The following is a 27,912-nucleotide window of genomic DNA, read 5'->3' on the forward strand; positions in this document are numbered from 1 at the left end:
AGGATAGACGTCTGTCGTTGCGACCCGTATCGCAAGGTTACGATTACGATTTTTCCTTATTTTTTATTGGTTAAGTATATTCTTGGGAGAGAGAGAGAGAGAGAGAGTCAGTCATTTATAATCAATTGATTTTATTTTTCCGATACGTGTCAGCGACGTATTGAAAACTGAAGACTATAGGTTATAAATCTTGACAAAAAAAGAAATTGACTATTATCAGTTCTGTTGTACAGAAATTTCGCTCACGCTGTTTCTTCAAGATAAACGTACACCTGTGTACGCAGCCACGATATTGTAATTCATTCCACGCGATAATTTTCTGCAATCTAGTCCGTCATGTTCATAAATTTTCTATCCGCTTTATTAGATCTCTGCTGTTAAGAGTTTCAGTGATTTCTATTGAATTGATCGTTTGAGTTGTGGAAGGAAGTTTTATTATCGGCTGATAATATTACGGATAATACTCTCTTCTGGTAAGCACTGGTAATATTTGGTAACCACTGATTCTGTCTTATTTGCCTATCGGCTATAGGAATAAAAGATAAAAGTGCCTAATAAGCAACGTATATATGTGTATAGGCATCTTCTATCCCTCACGATCATTCGCTCGTTCCTTCTCTCTTTCTTTTTCTGCTTATCCCCCCCCCAAAAGAGACGGCTGCTTGTTTTCCAGCGTTACTGTGACATTTGAAAGTTAGTACGTCCAGTGTGATTTTAAATCATGGACATCCGCGTGAAGAAGAGAAAATTGGTGAGTACCGTAGTTGATTATTTATATATATTTTATTTTCTTGAACGATACTCTAAACTCTCAAAGTCCATCGTTGACGAACGTGAGAAAGTTTCCAGGTCCAGCGTTAAACGGCTGTTAACGAGAAGGAACTTCAGAGCTAAGTAGACATCGCCTTCTCTTCCATTATCTCACGTATCCTCAGAATCATTCAGTCTAATGACGTATGAAGTGTCTTGATTAAATTCTTCCGTGTATTTACGTTCTCTCTTACGCTTTTTCATTCGTTAGGCGAGGCAACGACGGCGCTTGGAATTTCTATATTGTTCGCCTTCTCGCTTTAAACGACCGGGTACCTTCTTCTCTCTCTTTCTGACTCTTGAGCCGATATCACGGCGAGTTGCATAAACTGTAAACATAAGATCTCGTTGAGAGTCTGATAGTTATCCAGGCGAGTCACACTATTCGTAAGGCATTGCGTCATGAAGAATTTCAACACGTGGCATCATAAAAGTTCGTAATCGTGAAATACATCGATATCACGTGTTTAAGGTTGAAAAAAATTCGACATTTTCATGGTTATACATTCTCCGTTCCTTTTCGTGAGCTGACGCTGACGGTTTGTCGGCCTGGCAGTTCCGTACGAACGCTTCGCGTGTTTATTTGTCCTTGATCTTTCCCGGTTACATTTATCAAGCCGATCCCTTGACTCCCGGCCATTGCGTTCACGATGTCACAATTCCTAACATTCGGAACATTCGGCGTTGTCGAAGTGGATTATGAGCAAAAGAAAATTCATGGCTGTTCTTATACGCTTTGTATATGTCCCGATAGATGTTGCTGATATGAAAAGATAAATATACGCCATGGCGCATGTCACACGGCAGGGCAAATAACTGCGTGAATCGTCAAACGAAAATTGACAACGGATCTTTGCCGTTGATATTTGCAGATAAGTTCGCGTAGCGTCGCCACCAATGCCGGCGATCAATACGCCGCTCCCACCGACGTTGGCGTCGGCGTCGTCGGAGGAACCAGAGGCGTCGCTGTGGCCAAAAGGGATACAGGACGGATTGGTCTAAATAGTAGAGCTGGTGGTGGTCGTGGCGGCGACGGTGGTGCTGCTGGTAACGTTGGTGGTAGCGGTAACGGCGACGCTGTTGGATCTACTGGAGGTGGCGTCGGTGGTGGCGCCATTGCCAGAGCAGTGCGAGGTCGGACCTTGCCCAGGACGGGAGGTGCTTGCGTGCGACAGACGGAAAATTGCAGTGCGTTAAGAAGTGCGAAAGTACCGGATAATAAAGGAAGGACGTTCGCTAGGATTGTGGAAAGTGTACCTAGTACCGCTCGAGTCAGTCATATCAAAGAGACGAACTGGCTCGGCTCGAAGAAGAACGGGAACGTGCCAGGTTCCGAAGGGATAGATACGAGGACGAACGGTACCCGGATCGCCGGGAAGAGGAAATGGGAGGTCGATGGGAATACGTACGGCGCGATTAAAGTGCCTTCCAAGGGGATTATCAACCACCAGCAGCAACATCGGCTAACAGAACGAGCTCCAGGACCCACCCCGAATATGGCCAAGGTGTGTGCGTGTTTTTCTTAGACTACCGAAACTCTTCCTGCATCCTACCCTATTTCCCTCACTCGATTTATTACCTCTGATTCTTCCAATTAGCACTCGGACCTTTTCAGCATTCAGTGACATTCGTCAAATACGCTAAATAACAGTGAATCATTCCAACTCGATCCACTTTGATATCCATACGTCCTGCTATACGGTTATGTCCATCCACTCTGACGATCGCAGCGTCGAGCAACATGCACCGGTAATCGATCTACGCGTCCTGCGGCGTCGTGGTTACAGATTTCTCGGTCCTCCTCCTCTGCAACCCCCCGGTGATCTCACGTATCTCCCGTTTGTCATTACTCGCGAGTTATCTTCGGTTATGGATTCAACCGACTACCCTGACTGTGGCAGGTGAAATTCGAGCGTAGAGGTTAGACGGAAGTACGGATCCGTCGCGGTCGTCACTTCGTTTTATCGGCCGTGTCGCTTTTCGAGCGCGACGAAATTTCGAGGCATCCAGTATCGAGCGCTCCCACGAACACAAAAGCGAATCATTCTGTCCTTCTCATTTTCAATTCTCATTCCCGTACTTCAACGATCCATCGACCCGCTTCTCGACGACGTAACGTCGTCGTCTGCTGTTTCCATAAGAGAACGAATTCACACTGCGACGAAATCCGGAAAATCACAGCCGGACATTAGTCCCGATGACGTCACAGTGTGCGATCTCGATGTGAAAACTCTTGTTAATGCGAATGAAAAATATTCTGTTCCAATTCCACCTTCTCTTCTCATTTACAATTAGAAACGCTCTTGCGCTTCCGTCGGGCTGTGCGGATCTACGTGTACGTACGCGTATTCTCGGAGAATCGTAACAGTGTGCGTGCCGGCGAGCCAGTGTGTGCGCGACTTTGCGATTGGGGTGGTAGGGCGACAAGGGGGGCGGGAGGAGGAGGTTTTGTGATCGATAAGCGCATCTCTGTATGTACAGCCAGTGCTAACAGTCCTGAAAACCTTCTGTATTGTTTAGTAAAACGTGTGAACGGCCTTTAGTACTGTGGCCTGTATTCACGTTGGCTTTACGCGTAATGTCTAAAGATGTCGCGCTATGGCTCTCTGCACTGTCGCCAATGAAAATATGCATCTATTCCAATCGCGCGATAGGAGGAAGGGAGCAAACGCGGCCAAACGGTCGTCGAAGACGAACCCGAGGACAACGGGAACGCGAGCCGCGTGCAAAATTTCCTACGAGTTTCAATTCTATCTGGTTTGTTTCGACTCTGCGTGCCATTAGGCTCTTGGCGTCCCTCGGGGCGCCTCAGCTATGCTACGATGCGTAGCGTCGCGATGTCAACCTAAAAAACAATTCTCCTACTCCTCTCGGCGTCTCCCGTTTCTTCTCCAGTATCAAAAGCGACATAACCTGTCTTGAAATCGTCGTGAAATCTACTCAGGATTTAGTACAGCCTCAAGTCATGGAAAACGTAGTAGCGACCTATCAAGTCTGGCTGACCTATCCCGCCGCTCCCCGTATGTGATATTCATGAGAGCTGACGTAACTCACAATACGCGTAGCCTCGAGAGATCGAACGATCTACGAATATTCTTATTTCCTAGTTATTTTTTTTGTTACTACGTAAGAGCCGCCTTCCCCTCCTGGTACCACCCCTTCCTTCACTCCCACTCAGCGACCCTCGTTCTCACGCACTTTCTCTTAACGTATTTTCGAGCGTTTCTCGATAAATTCGCAGTGACAATAACTTTGAGCCACGTGCAACCTCAGGGAGGAGAAAGCAGAGAAAATATAGTCTAAAGATAGTACAAGGACTTTTGACAGACCTTTTGGATCGTTACGTCGTAAATTTTTGTGTTGCTGTTTCTCGCTGTTCCCGTGCAGTCGGAAAAGGACGCGGCTCGCGGATTCACGGGCTGTTGAATCTACGTCGGAGGGCCAGTGAATGCGCTGGCACTGGGTACGCGCTAACAGTAGCGCGTCGCGTCATGCGTATTTGAGACGTTACCGGCCCTGCTAGATATTCAGCTTCGACTCGTCCTCACTCGAGCCGACCACATGCACTCCCTGCACTCGTTTAGCTTATTGCCATTCAATGAATGCCACCGACTTTCCCAGTGGCGCCTCTTGCCGACGGGACGTCAAACATGCGAATCCTCGTTTCTCGATTTGTCGTAACGTCGCCGAGCATCGAACCGGCGAGCTGCTCGGTGCCGTTGACCGTGAAACCCGGACTTTCCCGGGATCGATCGATCGCTCGTTCAAGCTTGTTTAACCCTTAAGAAAAGTCCAGTGCTACTTCTTGCTCGTCCACGAGGTTAACTTAGTGCACGAGTAGATGGCGCGGGGGAGCCTACGGTGAGCAACGTACGTTATTATCGAATTAGGACGGATCAGTTATTTTTTTAAATATTCCAGTCGGAACGAACTTGGATCGGTCATAGGAGTCACGAGGGGGGATAGTGAGAAAATTGAGCGAACGTTAAAGTCAGTACAGGCCAGGTGGGCGGGTATCGTGTTAACGCGAATTAAGGCCTAATAAAATAAAATTATGCCGACTTACGCAGCGACGCCCGGCGTCATCGCCGCTTGCAGATAGATCCGGTAATCTTACAGTCTGACCTCCGTTCTTTTCATTGCCGTACTGTTTGCTTCGGGACATTGAGTCAGAATTTTACCTTACCTCATCGGAGTCTAGAACTCTTTTGGATAACGTCATTTCGCCTGGACTGCTCGAACGGTCACACGCGTGTAGGTACGTACCAACTCTTTTGACCCGCATCATGCAGGAACCGCGATACGTGTAGTTCCAGTGGTTGGGGTTTCCGGAAATTGTAATTCTGACTAGAGAAAGCTGCTATCGTCCAGTAACGCTGGAAACCTGCTACTCTCCTTCTCTGGTTTTCTGGTTTCAAAGACTCTATTAGTCGGCCGCGGTACGGAGAAACGAGAAAAGGAAGCAAACGGTGGAGGAGAGAGCGTCGTGATTCACACTAGGAGTTGAGGGTTTTATTTGGAGTTTGGCCAGGGGCAACGCACTTGGATACCCAAAGCCATGGGGAACATGGTGTATTAAGAATTCATGTGATTCTTGAGAATTTTAAATTATGGGAATGACGTGTGTGCTTTTTTTTCAGAACGTAGGGGAAAGCAAGGTACAGTTGGCTGGTGCGGTACGACAATCCTTTCTGCCGAAGCCAAAAGTCTTTGGTCAATCGACGCATTTTGGTGCACGTAAAAACGTCACTTCCGTTGATACATCGATAAATGATGTTGCCATTACCGCCACCTCGACACCTGCTATTGGGCCCACGAAGTCAAATAGTAATGATTTTTTATTTGATTTTTGGTTTTTTGCATCGTTAAATTTGATCTTTTTTTATTCGACATTCAGATACGTTACGGAAGATGCGAAGAGGCGCAGACGGTAGAATCATAAATACCGATGAAAACACATCTCCATGGCCGAGGGATGAGAATATAATTGGAGGATTCTATTATTTAGGGGATCGAACGAAAAATGATGTCACAGCGACGAATTGTCATGATCTGAAGCCACCGCAGCGGTTAGTGCGAATAGAAAGAATTTTATATTGAATTTAATAGAAAAAAATTGCAATCTAACATTTGATATTTTGATTTTCCAGAAAGAATACCGATCCGGTGCAAAGTAACAGGACTTATGCGGAATCTGATTTGCTTGACTTAGAGGCCGATTGCTTTGGACAGAATTCATTGAGCATCCCGAATAGAATTCCTAATGTCTCGCCTAAATCGTCGCTGGCGAACAGTACAGCCATAACAGAAAATTCGAATCTTCTTAATGTAACGTTCAATGGCCAAATTTCCATGATCGAGGGACATGCTACGAAAAATTTGGAAATTCCAGGCGTCCTGGGAAAGGCAGTCACCTCGGAACAAACGACGAAAACGAACGATACGCGTAAAACCGCTGTAAACGATACATTCTTAAGCAAAACGCACGAGGCAACGAAGGAAATATCGCCGAGAAAATCGACCGTCCTAGTGACTAATGTGACCTACGACAGAACCTATGATAAAAATTATGATAAGAAGTACGATAAAACATATGACAAATTGTACGACAGGACCAGGACCCATGATAAGACCTACGACAAGACCTTCGATAGAACACATGACCCGGTAAGGGCCAACGACAAGACTGCGAAGAAATCATTGCCAGACTGTATCCAGTTGCCATGCATTGGGAGCCTAGAAAAGGTGTTACAATCAGCGATAAAACCGAGGGGCCCCATTTTTGCCCTCGACGACACTTTTCTCAATGAGAAACCCAAGAGGAATGAGAGGAGTGCTGATACCAAGTCCGCAGATCGTCTCAGTCTTCTTCTAGAGAGACGAGAGGCTCTCATGGGTGAAAAAGTATCCGTCGAGAACAAGGTGTTCGACCTGGCTAATAAGAATTGCGACTCGAGAAGATTCTCCACTAACGAAAACAGCATCTTGTCTATGAGCGAGATGGACTGCAGTTTTATCAACCCTCAAGATTCCATTCACTCATCCTATTTTAAACGACTTGATCGATCTGACAAAGCCTCCAAGAGTTCTGGTTCTGCGAGTCCGAAGAAGAGCGTGGATCCTCAAGGACAGAAGAACGAGGCGTCGAGACGCGAGACTTATTGTCTGGTAAAACCGTTGAACGACACGGGTGTAAGCCTTATCGATATGATCAGCGACAGTTGTCTTGTGGATACTATTTCTGGTCCGTACAGCTTCTTGGGGTTCAGTGGTATCGAAGAAGAGGATGAGCTGACCCCACCGGCGGCGCCACCGCCTTCCAAGGCGAGTCCAGCTCCGCATTACCTCATGCTTAACAAACAGAATTCATTTGAACACGATGAGAGCCTTGGTATATTGACGCCTGATCAGATGACAGATTTCACAGTCGCCCTCGAGTGCTCCAGGAGTTCGTCTTGCGATAATCTGACAGGTTCAGGAGGATCCAGATTCGCTCTGACGAGAGCATCGGCATCGAGACCTTCGGACTTGCCGACGTCGGCCGACGTCGAGCCTACGGATGGTTCCAGCGAGAGGACGCCGTCTCCGGAGGAATTACCTCTTGACCCTAAACCCGTTGGGTCTGTCGAGTCCAGCGAGCCCGCCATCAGAGGAGTCGTTCCCGTAAGCTTCGTTACGTCGGTTACCAGTATCACTAGCCTCGAAGCTGGTTACCAGGGTGACGGTGAGAATTCACGACCTGCTAGTCGTGGAGCTGATCCGCCGCCTATGGCGCAACCAGCCAACCTGCCTGCACCATGCGCACATGACCCTATGACGGATTCGGACTTCTTCACGGAGAGCGACGCCGACGCCCACGAAGAGATTGTACGGGGCGATCGGAGAGCTCAGGTCATTGATGGTACACTCTTCTGCGCACCGGGTGAACGACGCTGTCCTAGTTTCACCGGAGAGGAAATGGACTCTAGTGGAATATACTCTGATCTGGACAAGCGACAGGATGAACGTCATCCTGAAGAATCTCAAAGTCCAGAAGACAGAACACCGGATTCCATCGACACCGTGTCTCAGAAGAGTCAACCATCCCCTGATAAACCTGATCTTGCCAATAATTCTCCGGTCATTATGGACTGCCTAGAGGTAAATTTTAATATCAAATTATAAAACCTTGTTTCTCCCTTAACGGGTCTTGAAGTTATTGTTCAATGAGACAATCATCATCCTCGTTTCAGGTGCCGCCAAATTCAAGCGCCTGGGATACCTCAGCCGATTCAAATGTCTCTGCAAGTGCCCTTGAGCAGACTGTCATCGAGGTAGCCATGGTGTCCGATACCGCTTCTCCGAAACCCGCTAACAAGTCAGATTCGCTGCCTCTAAAGAAATACAAGATGCCAAAAAGAAACGTCGTGTCAAAGATCAAAGCGATGATTGAGTCTGGACCCAAAGAGGATACCGAGAAGGAAGCAAGACGTCCTCAGAGGTTACCGCGAAAGGGAGGTCGATGGGACGCGGTGATGAGCAAAATAGAAGCTGGTAAAAATGAGCAACGCTCAAGACCTCCAAGGAAGGAAGTCAAGTCAAGGGTTCTGCAAGCCCTGGGCACCTCGTTGTCATCCTCCTCGTCAGCTACAGCAGTAACAGCGACGGCGACTACGTCGAGCAATACAAAATCTCCTGCCACCAGAAGAGGGACCAGTGACGTCAACAATAAAACTAAACGGTAACACTACCAACGTATTTACTTGCATTATTTTCCTTCCGTGTTCCCGAACTTCTGATAAAAATATTTATTGAGACTTTTCATGAATTTCGTTAACAGAAGATTGAGAGTTCGCCAGGACGTGAATTCACCAACCCAGGAAACGTGTCATAGCTCAGTTCAGAGTTCGATGAGCGACCTCAGCAGTGCCCCAACCAAAGACACCTCCAGTGAGTGATTTCAATTTATATCTATTATCCTATCATCCACCCCGAAGAAACACGCTAAATTTACTATTTTAATTATTTATTTATTTGCATTTTATCATTTCACTTTATTTATCTATCAATAAAATAATAATACATTATATCACGGCTGCCTATCGTCATTATTATTTTGTCTGTCTTGCATCCTTGTTTATCTCATTCTGCTTCTGCTAAACACTGGGTAGGTACTCAGTGTCAGTATTGCTTAGCTCGCTGTCATTATTTTTAACGCAACACCGTCTGATTATTTAATTAGCTCTTAGAAATTAGTTACGACAACATTACCTTCCCCCGTCGTCCCACCCTGCCCCATCGCTGTATATTTATTATAACGCGACGCCGACGTCGGCGCCAGCGCCGCTCTTTCAATCAAGAAAGATCATCTTGATATTTGATCCCGTCCATCTATTTGACCGTAGCCCTGATATTGGGATAGATTTCGTTAGTTCTATTTCGCGGTTCCATCATCCTCTCGGATCCGCACCCACAGAAAGTCTCTGACTCGCAAATAACCCATGAAATGGATCAATCACAGTTCGCTCATCGATATTTCCAATAATCATTCGCGTACGACGAGCTAGCGCTCTATTTGCGTCGTTCGCGTATTATCGACCGTTATAGCATCTCCGGCATCCGGCTGGTGCGACTGACCAAAGTCAGCGGCGTAGGAAACGTAATCTAGGCGTGGCGCAGGACAGCGTAACGTAGCGTACGTTGCTCTGCTACGTTTTGCTATTCCCTTAAATTATCATTCCTCAGACCGCTTCGTCCCTCCACCTAGGTATGGACCTGCATCTCTATGATCTACCAGAGTCCTCGAATGCCAGAAATCAATTCACCGAAGAAACTGTCATGGCCTACAGCGACGAGTTATCGTTGGATCTCAGGATAAACATTACGCACCATGTTTGTAGGTAGACAATGTCTACCATTCAGGAAGTTTGCGAAATGTTCCTCCAAGTCCGAAGAAAGGACGTAGTAGTAGTGGGGCAAGGGAGGTCTGGGAGAAAGAGAGAATAACGTGGGAGAGTAATAAGATAGGTCGATCCATCCATCCCTCCCTCCGGAGGGGGAAGTACTCTCGTTCGGGTGTGCCCGTCGCAGTGCGGTGACGTATTGGGGTTGGTCGAGGGGGGTAGTAGTCCAGGGTGAGTCATCGGGCGTCGAAAGCTAGTATCGACCGAGGAGTAAGAAGCATGTAGAAGAATGGGACCCTTCGTTCGGCGCCACTGTGTCGATCTGATCCTTCCGCGAGGTCTGTACATACTCTAGGACGGTGAGGAACTCGATCAGCAGTGGGACAGCAGGATATTAGCAGCAGGAATAGCAGCGCTGCTCTCCGAGCACACCGGCACCGGCAGTCGCGATCGGCCGGCGATTCTGAACGGAGCTCAACCCCGTTTGGCCGTGCACAGTCCTCTCGGAAGTGTTCGGGGATTCTCGGTCGGTTTCGTATACATTCGGAGGATGCGCGCAGCGCCTCTCCTGCTCGTTCTTCCAGTCTCGGTAATGCGCGCGATGCATTCAACGCGGCGGGTACGACGTCGCTTCCCCGTTTCCGCTTCACTGTGAGGTTTAGTCTGTCCTACGGGGAATACGGCCGCATACGGCCACGGGCCTCTCAGTCGGCCGCAGCTTCTTCTGCCTGCTGCGGAGCCTCGAAGCGGCAGGTCAACGGCACCCACGGTTTATTTCCGGCATTGCCTGCCTCTTTGCCTCTGGTTCGCTCAGTTCGTCGGTTCGTACGTACCGGTGGTTCGCTCGGCGGTGACCCAATGGGAATTGGCCTTAAGACGATAGCGCTGTAAGAAGGCTATCAGGATTCTAGACGAGGCTGTTGCTACGGCCGAGCAGGGTGTGATATGTCTGTGATGATCGTGATGAAGTCAGGGGCGGCAGGTGTACCAGGTTACCACGTGGTTCGGTATCCATCAAGGCCGACTGGCACACATCGATTCTCAGTCGAGTTGCTCGCACTTACGTAACTCCAGCGCGTGCACGATCGCTCGATAGCAGCTGACGGGGGCTGCCTGGTGAAAGATAGAAAGACAAACACCTTCGCGCGTTCGCCTTCGCTCTTTTGTTCTCAGCTGGAATCGTCGATGTTCTCCTCGTAACGTTCAATCCCTTCTTCGTACACGAGACTCTGGACTCGATTATTATCGTAGACTCGTCTCGTCTCTCTCTCTCTACCTCGCCTGCCTGGTTACCTGCGCGTATACTCGCCTTCATGGACCTGCCTTTGTGCCTACATACCCACGCTGCAATCGGTCGGCTTAATGGACAAAGCAAATACAGTTCCACCGGGTTTAACCAGGCACAGGCCGGGTATAACGGAACGTACGAGCTGCTGTTTAGCGACCATTTCACTTTGAAATGCGAAAGTGTCAGGAGGTCCTGACACGATGCTCGGTTCAAGACGGAGTGTAGGATGTATGGATATGCATCAGCTTAGACCAGCGGACTCCTTGGTAAAAGATCATTAGAAGTAACGACTATTATAACCCAGGAGGCAAATAAATGCCAGCCGCTTCTTCAAGAGGAATAATCAGGACGCCCGTCGAAGTATCCAAGTACAACGCTCAACCGTGTTCGCTGAGTCGCGACGACTTTTATTCTATATGCGTGTCTGGATGGTCTGTGGGACTTTTGTTCGACCGTACGTGACTCTTTGATTATTAATTTTTTCAAATTATTCCCTTCGTACGGAACCAAGCCAAGTGCCGTTTTACAGTGTCCAATACACACGTGATATATAATTGCGAGGTAGAGAGTCGTGCAAATTGGGAAAGCATTTTTCGTTTTATAAATTGAGAGTGCCTTCTACGTGGAATCGACGTTTAGTCGCGTGAAAGTCAAATTCGAGGAAACCCAAGTTTGTCTATGTGTTTCGTTATGGGACAACAAGGATCAAAGGAATCGAAGCCTGCCTTCAGGACGGACTTCGTCAGGGATTCTGCTAAGATGCGTCTGGGGAGTTTTAAACGAGGTAGGAGTTACTAGGAACGGATTATGGATATCGGGAAATGTTTGTTTAACATATTTCCATGTTGATTGTTTCTCATAGTACGGCTATTCTGGTATTCTGCCATTCTCTTGTCACTTTTTGCTACTGCTACTGGTACTACTATTACTACTATTTCTACTACTAATGCTACTAGTATTCGAGTCATTATTTTCTAGAACGCGTCCAACGACACACTTTATTCTCTCTGGCGAAAACGCTATGGCCGCCGCAATTCTTGCGTCGACCTCATCCTCCTCGGACTCGCGAGTCACGAGTTACGGAATGACTTCTAACCGCCTAAAAATAGAACACGTCTTTCGGCGCTTATATATTCGGCAATGCATACCCCATGACCCATATTACGTTCTCACCAAACTGACTTCTGCACCCGTTAACTCGATTCGGACCTGAGCGACAAGTCGGCTTGAGAGATGAATGAAAGAAGCAATGACCGGCTATGTCGTTACGTACTTTTTTATTTTTCTTTATTTCTTGCTACTGTTACACGATTCCCAGCTGTGGTACGTTTGCCTTTTTTACAGGATATATGTATTACGTACGGCTGTTTTTCTTACGAGTAGTTTCTTTATTCTGATTCTTTCAATGTTATGACTATCTTCTGGTTGGGTTCGGCAAGGGGGGGCGGCGGCGAGGGGGAAGGTAAACAATAGAGAATACGGTATATACAGCGCAGGACGAGCACATAATGATTCTCTACAGTTGGAAGACTCAATTCCACTTGGTACAATTTCTGGGTCGTCTTACATGAAATTGCAATTGAGGTCCCTTTCGCGAACTCTTCCTTCTCCTTCTCGTCCTCCTCCACCGCGTTCTCCTTTCTCGCTAATTGTAATCACCCTCCACCACTCTCTTTACCGTGTTTAACCTCCCAGACGTCTCAGACTCGCCGCCACCATAGAATTCGTACGCTCTCTGTTTTACCATAAGAGATGGACGTAACCACTGTAGATAATGACTCGTAAAATTTTATTAATTACCAAAATTATTTTTAGGGAGTGTCAAAAAGCGCCTGGGTAGTCCTGGTGGGAGCGAGGGTTCCACGCAGTCGACACCCCGAATTTTTTCACCACGGCAACAGCAACCGCCGTCTTCGTTAACTATAAATACTGCCACTGCTAATTCTGAAGACAATAACAATATCAATACGAGCAACAATAACAATGGTAGCGCACCTTTCAGCGGCGGTCACGTCGGCAACAATAATAATAGCACCAATCATTCGCGAGGATTTTCGCATTCCCGTAAGTATCATGTAATAATTTTCAATAGGAAAATTAACACTAATATATTTTTGAGAAAAGAAGAAATTTTTACAATCATCCTGTTTACGTTTTATTTCTAGAGCGGTCCCCTACGACAGTCACTCCCCCCCGAAGGTTGGTTGGTACTCGCAGCACAGCGAATCAACAGGTTCGCTCTGGGCCTACGAGCTCCGAGGCCAAGAAGAATTCCTTGGACGTGTCAAAGGTCAATCTCGGTAAGTCATCCGGCGACACGAAACGGCATAAAACGTTACCCCCTTATACGCGCTCAGTGCGCTTCTTTAATAGGGACACGCTTGGTAACACAAGAAACGGCGCATAATCAAGAGCACTCCTCTTCGTGGGCGATCGAGCGAGAATAAACGGCCATTTCTTATTCGTATACGAATACGAATTTTCAATGAGTCTAAAGATACTCCAGTCCAGAGTTCATCCCGATACCTACCTTCGCTCTGGGCCTTGATCCCAATAAAGGAGTCGCATGAGTCGTAACATTCCAGCGCCAGCGACATTGTAGTCTCTAAACGATCTCCAAGCATTTCTATTTCCCACCTAGTTCACCACATTTTCTCATACGGCTCAAGGTATCGAAATACCGAGTCTTGGACTTCCGGTTACGTAAACTCAATTTCGCATAGGCACACGCATCCGGGTAACGTACGAGAGCCGATGAGATCACTGGTGAGAGCCAGGAAGAAGGGCTGCAGTAGGGATCACGATCGGACAAACAACTGCCAGACACATTCGCTGCCATGAAAGACGCCGGCGGCGAGATTGTCTGCTGCGACGTACCTTGGCTCCGGGGTAGGAGGAACTCGAAAGCGAGATGCGTGCGGAGGAAGTCAGATACGAACGTGACCGTCTAGTAGTTCGCGTCTCTTTTGTAAGGCGCCTGATCTCTCTGTAAATTAAGCGGGCGCTCCTCCTCGCTCTTGTAATTGCTGTCACTGTCCGTCGCAGTCGCCAGTCGGTGCCCAATAACGTCCAGACTCAAGCCGGCCGTTCTTCTTGCAGAAAAGAGTCCTTCGGCCGGAAGAAAACCGGCAGTTCCTAAGAGGCTGCCATTCAACGTCCCACCGAAGTCGCCGCAGCAGCAACAACAACAGAATTCAGGACTGACAAAGGGTAAGTAAAATCAATGTCAATTTCAAATACAGGATTATATCAGACCAACCGAGAATTTACTTTGAAATACAAAAACACAGCAGCAGCCATTGAAATTCAATTGAGAAGAAAGTCGGTGCTTTCACCTAGGACACGTGTTACTCGCAGACCAGGCGAGAAAACGGGTCTGTCAAGTTTCATTAAAGTACTCTTCCCTATTGATCGCCATTACCAATTGCCATTAACCATTGGCCAATCGTCACTCAGCCGTCTGCCAGTCGCCGATCTACGCTCAGCCAGTTCATCGACTGCCCTTCACCAGTCCAACTGTTCCACCGTTGGATCATCGCTGTCCGTTCCAGCACCAGAGGACCAAGTGGCAGCGACCTCGCGTCATGTATTTCAATGAGACGCACGTGCCAAACGTCGTCCGAGCTTCGTTACTTGGATGGAAAACTCGATCGTAGCCGATAAGTCGCGCGACGGCCATATCGGCCCGCCGTATACCATATGTACGCGCGTGTATATCTATAGGACCATATGTACACGTATGAATCGAAGAGGAAGGAAGGCCAACCAGCCAAAGCGCCTCGAGTTTTCCGCTTGACATTCCGCACGACTTTACTCTCAATGGCGAGCCTCGCCAGGTCACACCTCGACACTGACCTTCTTCTTCGTCTCTGACGTTCGATCCTTCCTCTATATATTTATATTCTTCCTTCGATTTCTCAGGCCTCCGATTCGCTCTGCGCCTCGATTCCTTATGCGTCTCCTTGCTCGGCGCTCCTAGTACGTAGATGCGATCGTAACGGTTGGACGATGTAATGTATATCATTAGCGAGTGAACGCGGCTACCAGTCAGGTAGAGTCGCGCCCTCGAAAAGTCGACCGATTCAAAATAAATAAGACGATTTATTCGAAGCACGCCGTCTGGAAATAACTCATCGACAGTGCACGGTTTAGTGGTCAGTCAGCGTGTACGTGGCGCGTTGTGCGTACGTAGTGCTCGTAGTGCTGACGGTGCCTGTACATTGCGGCTCTTTTACTCAGTCATTGGTGCGCACTCCTTGTGACCGTTGGAGAACAGTTTGTCAGGAGCATGTACAGTGTAATCGTGATAAGCTGACGTCGTGGGCTCCTTGAGTATTTTTTATTGCCACATCGTAGTACCTGCCTCATTGCAACTAGTCGCGGGAGCACGCTACGGGGTGGTCAGTTTGTAAGGCTGCGCAGATTTTCGTGGGCGAGCGTGGCTACCGTGGTTGGGTACGATTCTATCGCGAGGTGGGGTGCTCTGCGTCAAGAGCGAAGAGCGAAGAGGCGAAGAGCGAGAAACAAGCAGCCTGTGGCTCGTGCTAATTCAGTCGACGCGCGGACTCGGCCACCGCATCGTCAGCATCTTCGGCATATCGTATATAGGCCTCGAACGTTTCGTTCGAATCGTCTTCGAAAATTCTGTTCGACTTATCGACCATTTGCAAAATTTTGTACGACATGAGAGACGGCAGACGGCAGGGATACGCGAGGGACGCGTTCGGCCAAGGGATCTACTCTCACTCGGGAACGTGGAGCACATCTTGAGACGTCAGCCACTTCGGAATCGTCGATCGTCACTCGTCGATCCTGGATCCTCGATCTTCGATCTATCTCACGTCTCTTCGAGTCACTTTGCGTCTGTAGTTCGCACGGTCCATGTTCCTCGAAAATCAAGGTTCGTCCTTCTCTTTGGAACTTGATTCAATCTTGACTCTAGCCTTGGCTCAGGTTTTCCTCGAGATCGCGATGACCTTGACTCAATGCTTTAGTCGGATAGACGCTTCTGGCTCGCGTTCAGATTCCTCCTGCGGAGTATGAAAATAAATTTCCGCATTCGGCTAGATACGTTTTACGCGGAGACCCGCTGACTAACCCTGCGTTATGGATCTTCTTCTTGGAGGCTTCCTTGGGTACACGTGTCGATAATACGGGATATACTCTTTGTCTCAATTTTATTGGGATTTGACATAAGATGGCGGTAGCGACGGGAAGCAATGGATATACCCCCCGGGGTTCCTTTGGATATTTTTATTCGTATTGGTTTGTGATGAAGAATAGACTTTTGCTTTTACCACGCTCTGATAACGTGTGCCTGGACCTATCCCGAAAAGATGAAAGCACGCGATATTCATGCTAGAAGATGATCCAGAAATATACATAGCATGACTGTACGTTAATGTGTAATGGTACTTGGTGGGCGATTGGCGATGATCATTGGCTGTTGGTGGACGATCATCTCTGGATCAGCCAATAGGCTTTTCCGTTCTGTTACTTTATGGACTTCTAGACAAATAAGCCTTGTATTATTCTCTTTACTAAATCCAAGAAATGGGTATTTTTCTAGATCGTGGCCCAAAGGAGAGCGCTAACTCGGTGGCGAGAGCTCCTCCCGTGGAAACTCGGGATCAGGCCGAACAGACCGAGGAGATCAAGGACCTCAAGGAGACCCAGCTGACCGAGGAAGCCAAGTTAAGATATGAGAGATGCGTCGAAAGAGATGAACTCTCAGTTCAGGCTCTCTGCGTGATTGTCCAGTATCTAGCGCATCAGGTAGACACTTGACGTCATCCGTCTATTATTTCCAACTAGATTTTATTCTGGACGATAACAGCTTCTCACGTCCGTATTTGTTTCTCAGCTGGATGGATTCTCCGCTCCGAATCTGAAGACCGAATGCGAGAGAATGAAGAGCGATTGGCTGATGGCGCGCATGGAGGCTGATCAGTTGAGAGCGAAACATCTTCAGACTGAAGAGAATCTTATTGTTGAGAGGGAGGATCATCAGAGAGCGCTCGACCGATTGCGTACCGATTGTGAGTGGTATATGTTGCTATTGGGACGAGTAACTGGATTTATGGATTGATTGTGGTTAGGTTAACCGTTCTCTTATTTCCTTTGAGCTCTGTGGGAATTCGTTCCACATTATCCGCCCTCTGACTGTTAAACTCGCACGCTCTACTGTGAACACGTATCGCAACGCACAACGAGCCCTAATTGCCCTAATACCGGTGCGAATAGAAAGTACTCTTTAAAGTAGAGCAATTGCTAATTTTACGGAGGGATTCTAATGCGCCACGCAGAGAGAAGCCTTCACGACTCGTACGGTTCGCCGTTGCTGGGTGCATCGCACCAGACATCAGCGGACGCTTCTTATTTCGTATTCATTTTCATCTCGCCTTGTATGAGGCTTAGGAGCCACTTTCTTAGTATAGTTTACTGGTAGAGTCTAACGGTTTTATAAGGAATATATAAAGTCCATTGTCAGACTCAATGCCACTGGGTTGGGAAAATTGAAAGATAGGACGATAAGCTTAAACGGACAGGAAGTTAACTATGCTTTGGTTTTACAGTGGAAGCTCAGCATGCGGAACGCATTGCGGATTTGGAATCGGGACTGGAATCAAGACTTCAGGAGGAGAGGGATAAATTCGAGGCCAGGTTGGTGGAGGCGTTGAAGGAGGCGGCGATGGAACATCAGGCTGAGATCAACAGGATCCGTGTCGAGCATGAAGCGGAACAAGCGCGCAAGGAAGCTGAGACCGATAGGCGATCGGTCGTTCACGACCAGGGTGCTGCACTTAGAGCGGAGGTAGAATCCCTGCGATCAGTACTGGAGCTACGAAGTCAGGAGATCACGAATCTCCGGTCAGAGATCGACGGGTTCAGGCGAGAGGTGGAAGGAAAAGAAGCGTTGGAACAGAAAGTCGAATCCCTGGAGGCGCGATGCGAGGATCTTAAAGCACAAATCCAACGGAAGGAATCATTCGAGAGACAGCTGTCACATGAAAATAAGGTCCTCTTGGAATCGATCCACCAAGTCTCCAAGCAGAACAAGCGTCTCTCACAGCACAGCGAAGAACTCCAGTGGAGGCTACGGCAGAACAACGAAGTCGTCACTGTGCTAGCGAATCAACTTGCTACACCATCTCAGAGACTATCTCGATCACTAGGTCCAGAGCATCTTGAACACACTCACTCGCCAGATGACTCGCCCCCAGCGTCCCCGATGGTCAAGTCGATGGTCGAGAAGAGCGACTCTGTCTCATGGACCTTAGAAATAGAAGAGTCACCGGAAGCAATGGCCTCGAGACTCCTCCGAAGGTCCGGATCAGCCTGTCGTGGGATGAGTCCTGGTGATCCTCGATCGAAACGCCCAAGGCAACCAACATCTTCCTCGTCGTCAAACTCCACTCCAGGCACAGCGACCGTCTCCAGACAAAGTTCCCTCAGACTGACGCCTCAGCGCGCTGTTGTCCTGAGGACTCGATCGAAAAGCGTCTCCGTCGCCGATTCCGTAACAAAGGAAACCTGGGCTCCTATGAGCTTCACCTCTACGCCGTCCTCTGTGGTCCGCAGAAGACCTAGAAGCGACCCCGCCTCCGCGGCCGCGGTCGACGTCGACACTGACGCCGAGACGAATCCTGGACCTAGACCTCAGGAGGCCGGCGGGGAGGCTATGATCTCAGAAGAGACATCAGCATCCAGTAGCGAGGACGAGTCCTCGGCCAGCAGTGACATTCCCCGCCTAGCCATGGAATTTTCATGGAGCGAATCCGAAGGATGAATTTTTCTCTCGGCCCGTAACGTCGATCTACGTTTATATGCGCCTCCGCCTCTCGAATGTTCCAAATATCCAATATATCTAGTAACACCCGCGAAGGGAGACTTTTTTTAAACAAAGATCTCTTTAACTGACAGTCTTTTCGACCTTCTTACCACACTGTCCTCTCACCATTACCGTTTTACGAAACTACCCAAAACCAATCCTGTCTTTGACCCGACTCTCTGACCTGTCTTACAGTTAGCGATTAGAAATGTTGCGAGTAACGTCGCTGAGAATCCAGTATTAAAATCCAGTAACGCGAATTCAATTAAAGTATATCGTTGTCTACTTACAGAACATTATCATGATTAATGTCATTATTATTATTATAAGAATTATATTGCTATTATTATTATTATTATTACTATTACCAACCATTGTGACACTAATTGCGATTCTTACGATCAAGACTATTATTTATTGAAAATAATTATTATTGCGAGTATGATAATTATTACGAAGAAATATAATGTATTCTATATTTACCAAATAAATGTTATCTACATTATGGCGGTTCGAATAAAATGCGTTCAATAATTTATTGACTGTTTTACGTACACTGTGAATTGTTAAAATTGCACCTCTATGATGCTATATCCCGGAAGCGGCTGAGAATTCAGCTTTTTCCTTGAAGTTTGGAGTATTTTTAATTCGGAAACTATAATGGTCCAAATCAAATTACATGAATTTGCATTAATTCGAATTTTAGTCATGATAAGTGGCGTCACCTCTGAGACAACCAATGAACTTTCTACATTTTTTCAGCTGCCCTAGTTTCCATGCCATTAATATCACTGGTTGTCACAGAGATGGCGCCACTTATAGATTCGTAGTCTATTTATCTGCCGTCAACGACTCTGGTGATTTCAGCAGCAGTGGATGGTAGTAGAAATGTATATTATGCAAAGACGGTAATTGTCAAACTTTCATCGAATTATCTCTTTTATTATATGCGCGGACAGTATAATTGTGTGAAGAATAATCGTATTGACGTACCTGAATCGCGAGAGACTATTACGCGATACAATGGCCAGTTTCAACTCGCCATAACGGGTCAAAATGTCGATTAGTGAATAATGACAAAGGAAAATGTAGATGACAGTGAACTTGTCGCATCCATTTATTGAAAAGTTCGCTGCAGTACGCGCGTCGAACAATCTGAACGTTATAATTGAAAAAAAGCAAAGAAAACGAAAGGTTTCGTGTTTGAATTTGAGGTTTCGATTTATCCGTAATGATTGGGGGATCGAGAAGCCCCGAGCAAGTCCTACTATGGCTCAGACAGGCAGCGATTACTCGGCAGATGGTGGTCGTGATTGCAGCTGCGCGAAGCACCGAACACCTGCCGTTTTCTATCTGGATGCTGTTGGGATGCACGAAATCACGATAGTCGTCGTTACCACATTTTTCAGCATGCCTTCGCCTAATATACATAATGCCTCGGGACAAGCATGTAAGAATGCGGGATTTTCGTAATTCGTAATAGGGAAAATTATTGGTAAGCGAAAACTCCAATTCAAACACATAATTAGTTCAATACTTTTTGGCTAGATGTCGCAAAAGTTGATTCTCTAAAGTGGCAAATCTGTGCAAACGGAAACGTGTAGCATCGCGTGTGAGGCATCACGTTCAGGCTGTGTGCTTGACAGGTGTTGGTCGAAATCAGAGGAAATGGACGGCACTGAACCCCTTCGAAACGAGCTAACGAGCCGTCAATTCTGTCTTGCCACATGGCCTCCACGGCCTCCGCGATTGTTCCTTTGGGACGCCAATGAACCTCTTCCACTCTCCTGCTTTTCGATTGACGACTCCTTTTTTACTCAACATTATTCGTATTGTTCGAGAGTGGCCGTAGACCTCAAATTTTCTCACTGAAACGAGAGTTACGTGATTCACGTGAGTACCTGCATATATACTATGTAGTGTGACGTGATTTTTGGATTCATAGTCACAAGGCAACTCCGACTATGGATACAGATAACATTCTCGCTTTCTGGTTCCCGATTTGTTAAGAAATACTCTCGATTTAGTTTAAAGGGACGACTCGAAGGAAAGAATAATAATAATTGGCTATAAGGACCTCGACCAATCAGAATGATTAGTTCTAGAATTTAACTATTGTCAAATTAGGCTGCATCAGTCTGTCTTGGGACACCGATCGGGGTGTCTCGAGCTGTCTCGCGCTTACCGGCTATTTGTTTATAGTTTTTCTATCCGTGTTTCCTATACGGTACAGGAAGTTCTCGCTTTCGTAGTTCTCGCGTTGCTCTCGCTATAACCTGAAAAACCTATAGATTTTCTGCGTGCGTTTCGGAAGTGCAGTGTTGTGCTACAATGCAGTGTCCACTTGAGTGTCCCCTGGATGCAGTTCTCGGCCTTCACGGATCAGCTGAACCAGCTTCGGTGAGTCTCCAAATTTATTAATTGGTGGAGGGATTCCGATTTTACAGCTCCGATTCGTTCCGTCACGTTCTCCGTCATTCGCTCTCTGTATTCCGTAACTTGAAAAAAGAATTGGCTGGCGCCGCCTGGCTTGCAGATGCATAAACAAAGGGTGGACGGCCGAAGGTAACGTAGGATGGTTCTCAAAGATAGTTCGTTCTCGGATTTTTCGCTATCGGTGTCGAGTTAACAAAGAATACGTCACAGTACACACACAAGCCAGTATTAATTTGTGTCGCGACCTAAGCCGGGTTCGACACTTTCGACGTGTCTGACGTGAGAGACTTTGGATAAGAATGCGTGCGTACGTGGAATTAACATCAAAGCGTCGGAGTCACCGTCGACGGGTCGAGAGAGAAAGGCGCTCTCCTTTCATCGGGAATGATTTATGGGAAGCCAGTGAAAGTGTACAAGAGTGAACGAAGGAAAATCGGAACGTGGTGAGTAAAGAAAGCGAGAGAAGAGACACGAAGGAAAAGCTTCGTCGGTAGCGTCCAGTATGGCGTCTGGGTGTTTGTGGGGGATAGGTCGGTGCGTAAATGCGTCAGCATGTGGCAGTGACGTTGGACAGGGACGGAGGGGAGAAGGGAAGTGTGCTAAATTGCAAAGGAACGCTAGTTAATTCCACTCCATTAAACACATTCGTCCGATCGAAACGATCGATGAACGATCGATGATTCCCTCATTCGCCATGTCTTTTTTTCGTACGTCCTGTCATTGCGCATCATTCACTATGGCCCCTTTTCTGTTTTACAATCGAAAATCGTTAGGCTTCCTCGCAAGGGATCCTCAAAGTCACATTGGCCGTGACATTGAAAACGTGCCTTGACGAGACTCAGACTGATTGTATGGTGCAACAGAGTGAGAAGGGAAGTACGAAAGGATCCAAATTGCAGAACCTGTCTCTCTCACCGGCAGATGATTTATCAGTGGCGAGACGTTACGTCGGCTTTCCGTCCGATTTGCGTCCGGGACGTAGACAAAGGCACGCGGAGAAGAGTAGTGGCGGATAAAAAGCAGAAAGGTAATGCCATTTCAGGACAATAACTGTGAATTTAATATGACGCCCCGGGGCGCGTTTAATCATTTCATCAACTCCAGGGGATCCTTGTTCTCCAGCTATCCGCCAGCACCGCCACCATCAGCATCTTTTTCCTGGTGCTACCCTTTGCCCTTTTACCCGTCCCTTGAATTTCTTGCTGAAAAGTCGGGAAACGGACGGCAATTACTTAAAACGGAGCTGTAACGCGCTACCCCTTTTTAATATTCGCATGGAGCTCCATGTATTTCAGAGTTGAAAAAAAGAAACGTCCATGACGCGTTGCTCGGTATTCCTAACGCGGCCTCCACTTCTTCTATGCTGCTTCCAATTATCCATGTAGTTAATGCTGGCGATTTGGTTTTCTAAACCAGCTGGTATGCGGATCGTGGCTGCAGGACCAGGATGCGGATGGAGATAGCAATATTCAAATACAGCACCAGAGGCCAACACTGAAGTGCACGGCAAGCACTCGAACCCGCGGATCGATGAGAGCCACACAATTGTGCTGTAATGAAAGAGCAGAAGTGCGTAAACGTCCCCAGCAGGGCACAGCTAATCTAACGTAGTTCCACGTAACGGCACGTAACGGCACAGTCTACACTTTCTGGTAAGCAAATAAGGTTATTTATATATTGAACTTTTTTTTCTCTCAAACTGTATTACAGTGCAAGACTCAACTCGAGAGGGTATCGATTATTGGATGTAACCTGACGTGGGTATAAAGGACGAATTGGAAGTGAAACGTGCTTGTCCCTCGCGACATCCCTTTGGCCTTTCGGCGAATATTCATCCAGCTGCTTGCATACAAGCTGCTTTTATTATGATTTCGTCAGTCCTTACAAAGAGCAGCGCTACGGTAACACTATTTGCATCTACATTTTTGTTTACCTGGTCCACATATGGATTGGATGCAATTTTATTTAGTTATACGTTTGGTGTACGTGACAGCTATTCTCTAAAATGTTATTTTCAGGAATACAGTCAGGGGTCAAAGTTTTCAAGATCTTTTGACCTCTCCAGTGACAGAGTGCAGGGACAGTTGGTACAGGTGGCATAAATCTCTCGTGCCAATAAAGATCTGGTCTGAAAGGTCTTGGCCGACCATGGAGAGAGACCACTAGTGGCAGCGAGACTCGAGCGATTTTAGTGGCATCGTGGGAGAGAATTCCGGCTCGTTTTAATTGTAATTTTATGCGATGAATTAGACTAAAAGGCTATTTGAGTAGCGGAGGGTTGCTTCGCGATTTCGTTTACACAACGCCTCTTCATGGTTCACCCTTAAAGAGCCACGGATGGCATTACTCTTTCTCTTCCAACCAGGGTATTCTCTTTGAGTGTCCCCAGAGTCAAACGTTCTCAGTCTATGCAATAATTTAATCGAAATTTTTCCTCATTGATATCGCACGACTCTACGTAGTACAAAAATGTTTGAGGCTCTTTGAATATTGTTAAATAATTTTCTTACCTTCGTTCGTCAAACATCTCCCAAGGATAATACTGTGAAATTTTCTTTGTTCAGGGAAAAACCCTTTTTCCCGCAGAAAAACATCGTCCGTTAGCCATTTGAACTTTGATTATTGTTTATGCTATTGTGGCAACGCGCATCGATCAATTTGCCCCTCTGGCTCCGATGATGATGTCCCACGCTTTTCAACGTTCAGGATTTTCACAAGCTTTTCATGCTATCGGTGGATCCGGACTGTTTTATATTTCAATATGGAGATTACGCGCCGACTCACAGGCTGGCAAAATTTTGTATTAGCAAAAAAGCGCAGCGCAGCATCACTCGAATAGGTATGGGTATCGTTTGCCCCCAATGGATTGGCATTGACGTATCCACACTGTTCCACAAGCTCTGGAACTACAGTTCGTGCCAGCCTCTATCAGTCGCAAATATTTAATAGCTCCCTTTCCATGGGGTACGGTTTACAATTTAGCTACATGATGAGATGAGAAGACTCCCCCTCCTGGCGCTTTGGTACCTTTCAATGTATTTCGAACAGCAGCACTTTTACTTCACTTTTATTTGTTCCACATTCACAGGAAGGAAAAAAAAAAACTGATAAAACCTTTGAAATCGCGAGGATTTTTTGTATCAATTTCCCGGCTTTATTCCATATTTGAGTGCATTGTGCTCCTCGAACAATAACTCATCTCGATATTGCTGCCATTGCCAGGCTGGCCCTCGCTCTGCTTCACTCACTTCGCTCCTTTCACCCTCTTCGTCTCTCTTCGGGCTTTACTCTTTGCCCCACCTCTATGTACATCCTGCGCATATCGATACCTATCTCAATAACGTATCTCCTGGCAGCGATTTTACGAGCCGTCCCAATGGCTTTATTTACTCATCTTCACACTGTTCACCATGTTCAGTTTCTCATCATCCTATCTTTATATCAGTACCACTTGGCCAGAAAAATGATACTACAATATTATATTGCCATACTGAAAATCCTCAGCACCATGCTGCACCTTTGTACCTATCAAAGGATATAAAAAATAAACCAGCATCGTTCACAAGAAAGTCGCTTGACCATTCCGCCAATTCATCCATCAGCATCTGCCTTGAAGTCCCAGGCGTCCAAGACAACCGTCAAGGCAAACACTGTAAAATAATAGAACGGCGCAACCGGACACTACGTAGAGGTAGAACCTTTAGAATGACAATGTTTACACCGGTTTGTTTTATTCTCTTGATATTTCTGTCCCCAGCATGTCCCAGCGGTAACGTCAGAGACGTCAAACGTCGAATTGTTCTTCGACGTATTTTCCCAATGCCACCAGCATCTGCAAAACTTCACGTTCATCTCTTGGACAATCAGTCCCAGCATCCACAGTATCCAGTAACATGCATATAGGTATACACCATTTCATCTGAGAGTTATCACTTAGTCTCCTCGACAGCAGGCTTATGGATCTTTTTCGACTCGATCCTCCCTCCCATCTTGCTCCCACGTCAATGTTATTCGCCCAGAGTTGGGTGTCCTCGATAACAACGTGGCTCTACGTCATTTCCATTGTTTCCAGGTTCAAGACGGTTTCGCTGTATATAGTATGGCTGTCAATAGTCGAGGGCTTTGATGTCAGCTGGGAAAAGGATAAGCCTCTAACGAATAGACGCCATTCGTCCGAGGTCGCAAGAAACCAAACGATGAATCTGAAAGTGTGCCGAAGGACGTACCACTGTGCTCTACAGCCATACGTAAGCTCGAGTGTCTGCTCGGCTGCAGCCAGCCAGTCAGCCCTGCAGATAAATAGATAGATAGCCAGATATATCCCTTCTCGCAAGAACTGAATCATATTTTACGTGTAATCCTGGGGAGCAAACAGCCCTTACCAGCCGGCTGGGCTGCCAGTCGGATTTGACGCTCGATCAAATCTGTAAAATGAACGTCAGTTCGAATTCCTTTTTTTTTTTCAAGTTATATCGAAGACCCACATGACATACTACGTCTTTATGTATTCATCCTTGAGGTGGTCGATCTGGCGATACATTTATTATGTTTATCTGGTATAACGGCGTGTGAAGTTTCGAGTGGCGTGAACGAGAGATGCCCAGCGAACCAGAGACTGTACGCACCTTGCCGATGGTACTGGAACCGCCTTGAAACTGATAATGAAGGATGTAGGGTGAACTCGGTGTGTTTGAGAAGCACTAGGAGACCCTCAGGAGTGGTCGGGATCCTACGGGAGTACCCACCGGGTATCTCCCAAGGGAGAAGGACCAGGTCCTGCTCCACTTGCGGCTTCCTAAGAGAAGTGGTAACCCAGGTTACATGCAGAATACCATTTCATTGGTCAACCCCTTGAACGGTTCTCTCTTTATTCTACCTTTAGATTTCTATTTAACCGAAACCTTAAGACTGAATCCTCTTTAACATAATTCACTGTCTCTAGTTTTAGTTTGCTTCTTTATTATTCATCATAATCGAGTCTGGTGGATTTAACGTGACTGCGCGAGCTATCGCTTTGAGCGAGAGAAAGTTTATTTAGGGAGATGCCAGGGGCGTATCTTCTCTCTCTTGTTGCTACCCCTCGCGCTTTCGCAAATCTAGAATCACTTGGCAACTTTGTCAGGGCTCCGGCACACGCTACAACGGAGGTCAGGAAATTTAATTTAAATCATAATCATAACCAGTGTACAGGGAGACCCCGCCGGTTTTCCATGCTGGTAAAGTAAATTTAATTAATAGTACATAGAGAGACAAACTCAATGAGATCACTATCTCATTAGTCGGGACGTTCGAGGGCCAGGGTAAAGTAATGAAATAGGCCGTGTCAGCGGGATTCGTTCAAATATAAACTTATAATTTGTCCCTCTAACGAGGTACATAACCGTTGGGTAAGTAGAAAGGGCGGGGAGGCGAGACGGGAATTGGGAGAGAATGGTGCGCGGCAAAAATGACGAAGCTCAATGATGTAAAAAAAGCTGCCAGCAAATAATCCGAGCCTCCCACTAGCTTAATTCGTTAAGTTCGAAACGTATGACTTTTGGTCGAGGAAAGTAAAAAAAATTATCAGCATCTTCAAAAGTTTCCTGAGATAACGCGTATCGGGTGGCGACCTAGCAGTCGGGATAGGACAAGCTGGGGTGGAGGTGGATGAGAACGGAAGGGTGCCACTCGGCGAAGGAGTGTGACGGGGGGCGAGAGGGGTATGTCAGAGACCAGGAGGGGGTAGTCCGCGAGCAACACCGACGTCCCTCGGGACTTCCTTCTTCCTTGGGGACTTTTTTGGGCTCTGGACGTCCACAGGGAAGTAACCAGCGGGCTTGGAAACGAGTGGATTTCGTGCGTCGTTCCTGGACACTGGCGCACATCGGAGCATGGGCGTCCAGCGGGGGGAAGTAACTTCTGCCGGCTGGTTCCGCGTGCAACGGGCAGAGTGCAGAACTGAACCTAAAATATGAGCCAAGGTTCACGCCCACGATTTGGCGTTGCATAGTAAAGTGCCTAAATAGTCGGAGGGAACATTTGGCTTTTGTTCTCTCTTCGTACTCTTTCTTTCTCCGGAACCCGTGACGCACCGACGCCGCTAGCTATACCTCACGCCTGGGATATTCTATGTTAAAGCAATTAATTGTTGTAATTGGATTTCAATTAGTGGCCGTAAGCGATGGGGGGTGAAAAGCAAAGTGTTTCGTTATATCAGGTTTTTTTCCAAAAAGATGAAAAATAATTTGTGAATCAGGTATAGAAAAAAAAAAAAAAAAAAAAAAAAAAAAAAAGATTCAACCGTAATATCACGAATGCTTATTACGCCAGAATATTTGCGGCCGACAAGATTCTCGAGGGTGGCTCATTGATTTTCGGATTTTCGGATTCCAGGGTGGTTCCTAAAAATATCTCCTGGTAGTTGCTGTCAGCTTCAGAGTTCTCATCGAAGGGTGTCCCGCACTTGATGGATAGACGGACGCCTCTGCGGTGCAATCTTTTTTTTTACCCTGTCCTTCCCCGCCAAATGGCTTAACCGGGAGGGTGAGATTTTTTTCCCCGGGACGTTTTTGCTCCCAACAAAGTAATGGCTATCCTATAAGCAAGCAAGATACGGGGGGAGGGTCCAATACGCACAGAGCCGACAGGGGTGCATAGTGTTAAGCGTCGACGATTTCGCGAGTATC

General features: G+C 47.0%; 1 protein-coding gene and 1 long non-coding RNA gene across 5 annotated transcripts; both read left to right on the forward strand.

Annotated features, from left to right (window-relative positions):
- The first annotated feature begins 643 nt into the window (after positions 1–643).
- On the forward strand, positions 644–19,333 carry LOC107270306. Of its 4 annotated transcripts, XM_015745198.2 has the most exons (13): positions 644–751; positions 1,683–2,315; positions 5,451–5,637; positions 5,708–5,879; positions 5,961–7,950; positions 8,043–8,530; positions 8,630–8,739; positions 12,796–13,044; positions 13,146–13,280; positions 14,080–14,190; positions 16,550–16,755; positions 16,844–17,018; positions 17,556–19,333. In XM_015745198.2, exons 1-13 carry the CDS (start codon positions 722–724, stop codon positions 18,767–18,769), a joined length of 5,700 nt encoding a protein of 1,899 aa, XP_015600684.1. In that variant the 5' UTR covers positions 644–721; the 3' UTR covers positions 18,770–19,333. The 4 variants fall into 4 exon arrangements, with proteins under 4 accessions (XP_015600684.1, XP_024943457.1, XP_015600685.1 ...); XM_025087689.1 differs by lacking the exon at positions 14,080–14,190; XM_015745199.2 differs by lacking the exon at positions 1,683–2,315 and having other exon boundaries at positions 707–751.
- Positions 19,334–24,075: 4,742 nt separating this feature from the next.
- LOC112494739 lies at positions 24,076–25,556 on the forward strand. The gene is made up of 3 exons (XR_003060486.1): positions 24,076–24,938; positions 25,005–25,150; positions 25,320–25,556. It is a non-coding gene; the product is annotated as an uncharacterized LOC112494739 (long non-coding RNA).
- Positions 25,557–27,912: the final 2,356 nt, after the last annotated feature.

This window comes from Cephus cinctus, unplaced genomic scaffold (genome assembly GCF_000341935.2).
Source record: "Cephus cinctus unplaced genomic scaffold, Ccin1 Ccin1_scaffold0717, whole genome shotgun sequence".
Taxonomy (NCBI): Eukaryota; Metazoa; Arthropoda; class Insecta; order Hymenoptera; family Cephidae; genus Cephus; species Cephus cinctus.

Coding starts and splice junctions, on each gene's coding strand:
- LOC107270306 (XM_015745198.2), top strand. CDS start 722: ATGGACATCCGCGTGAAGAAGAGAAAATTG. Junction 752..1,682: donor GCGTGAAGAAGAGAAAATTG/GTGAGTACCGTA, acceptor TGATATTTGCAG/ATAAGTTCGCGTAGCGTCGC. Junction 5,880..5,960: donor GATCTGAAGCCACCGCAGCG/GTTAGTGCGAAT, acceptor TTGATTTTCCAG/AAAGAATACCGATCCGGTGC.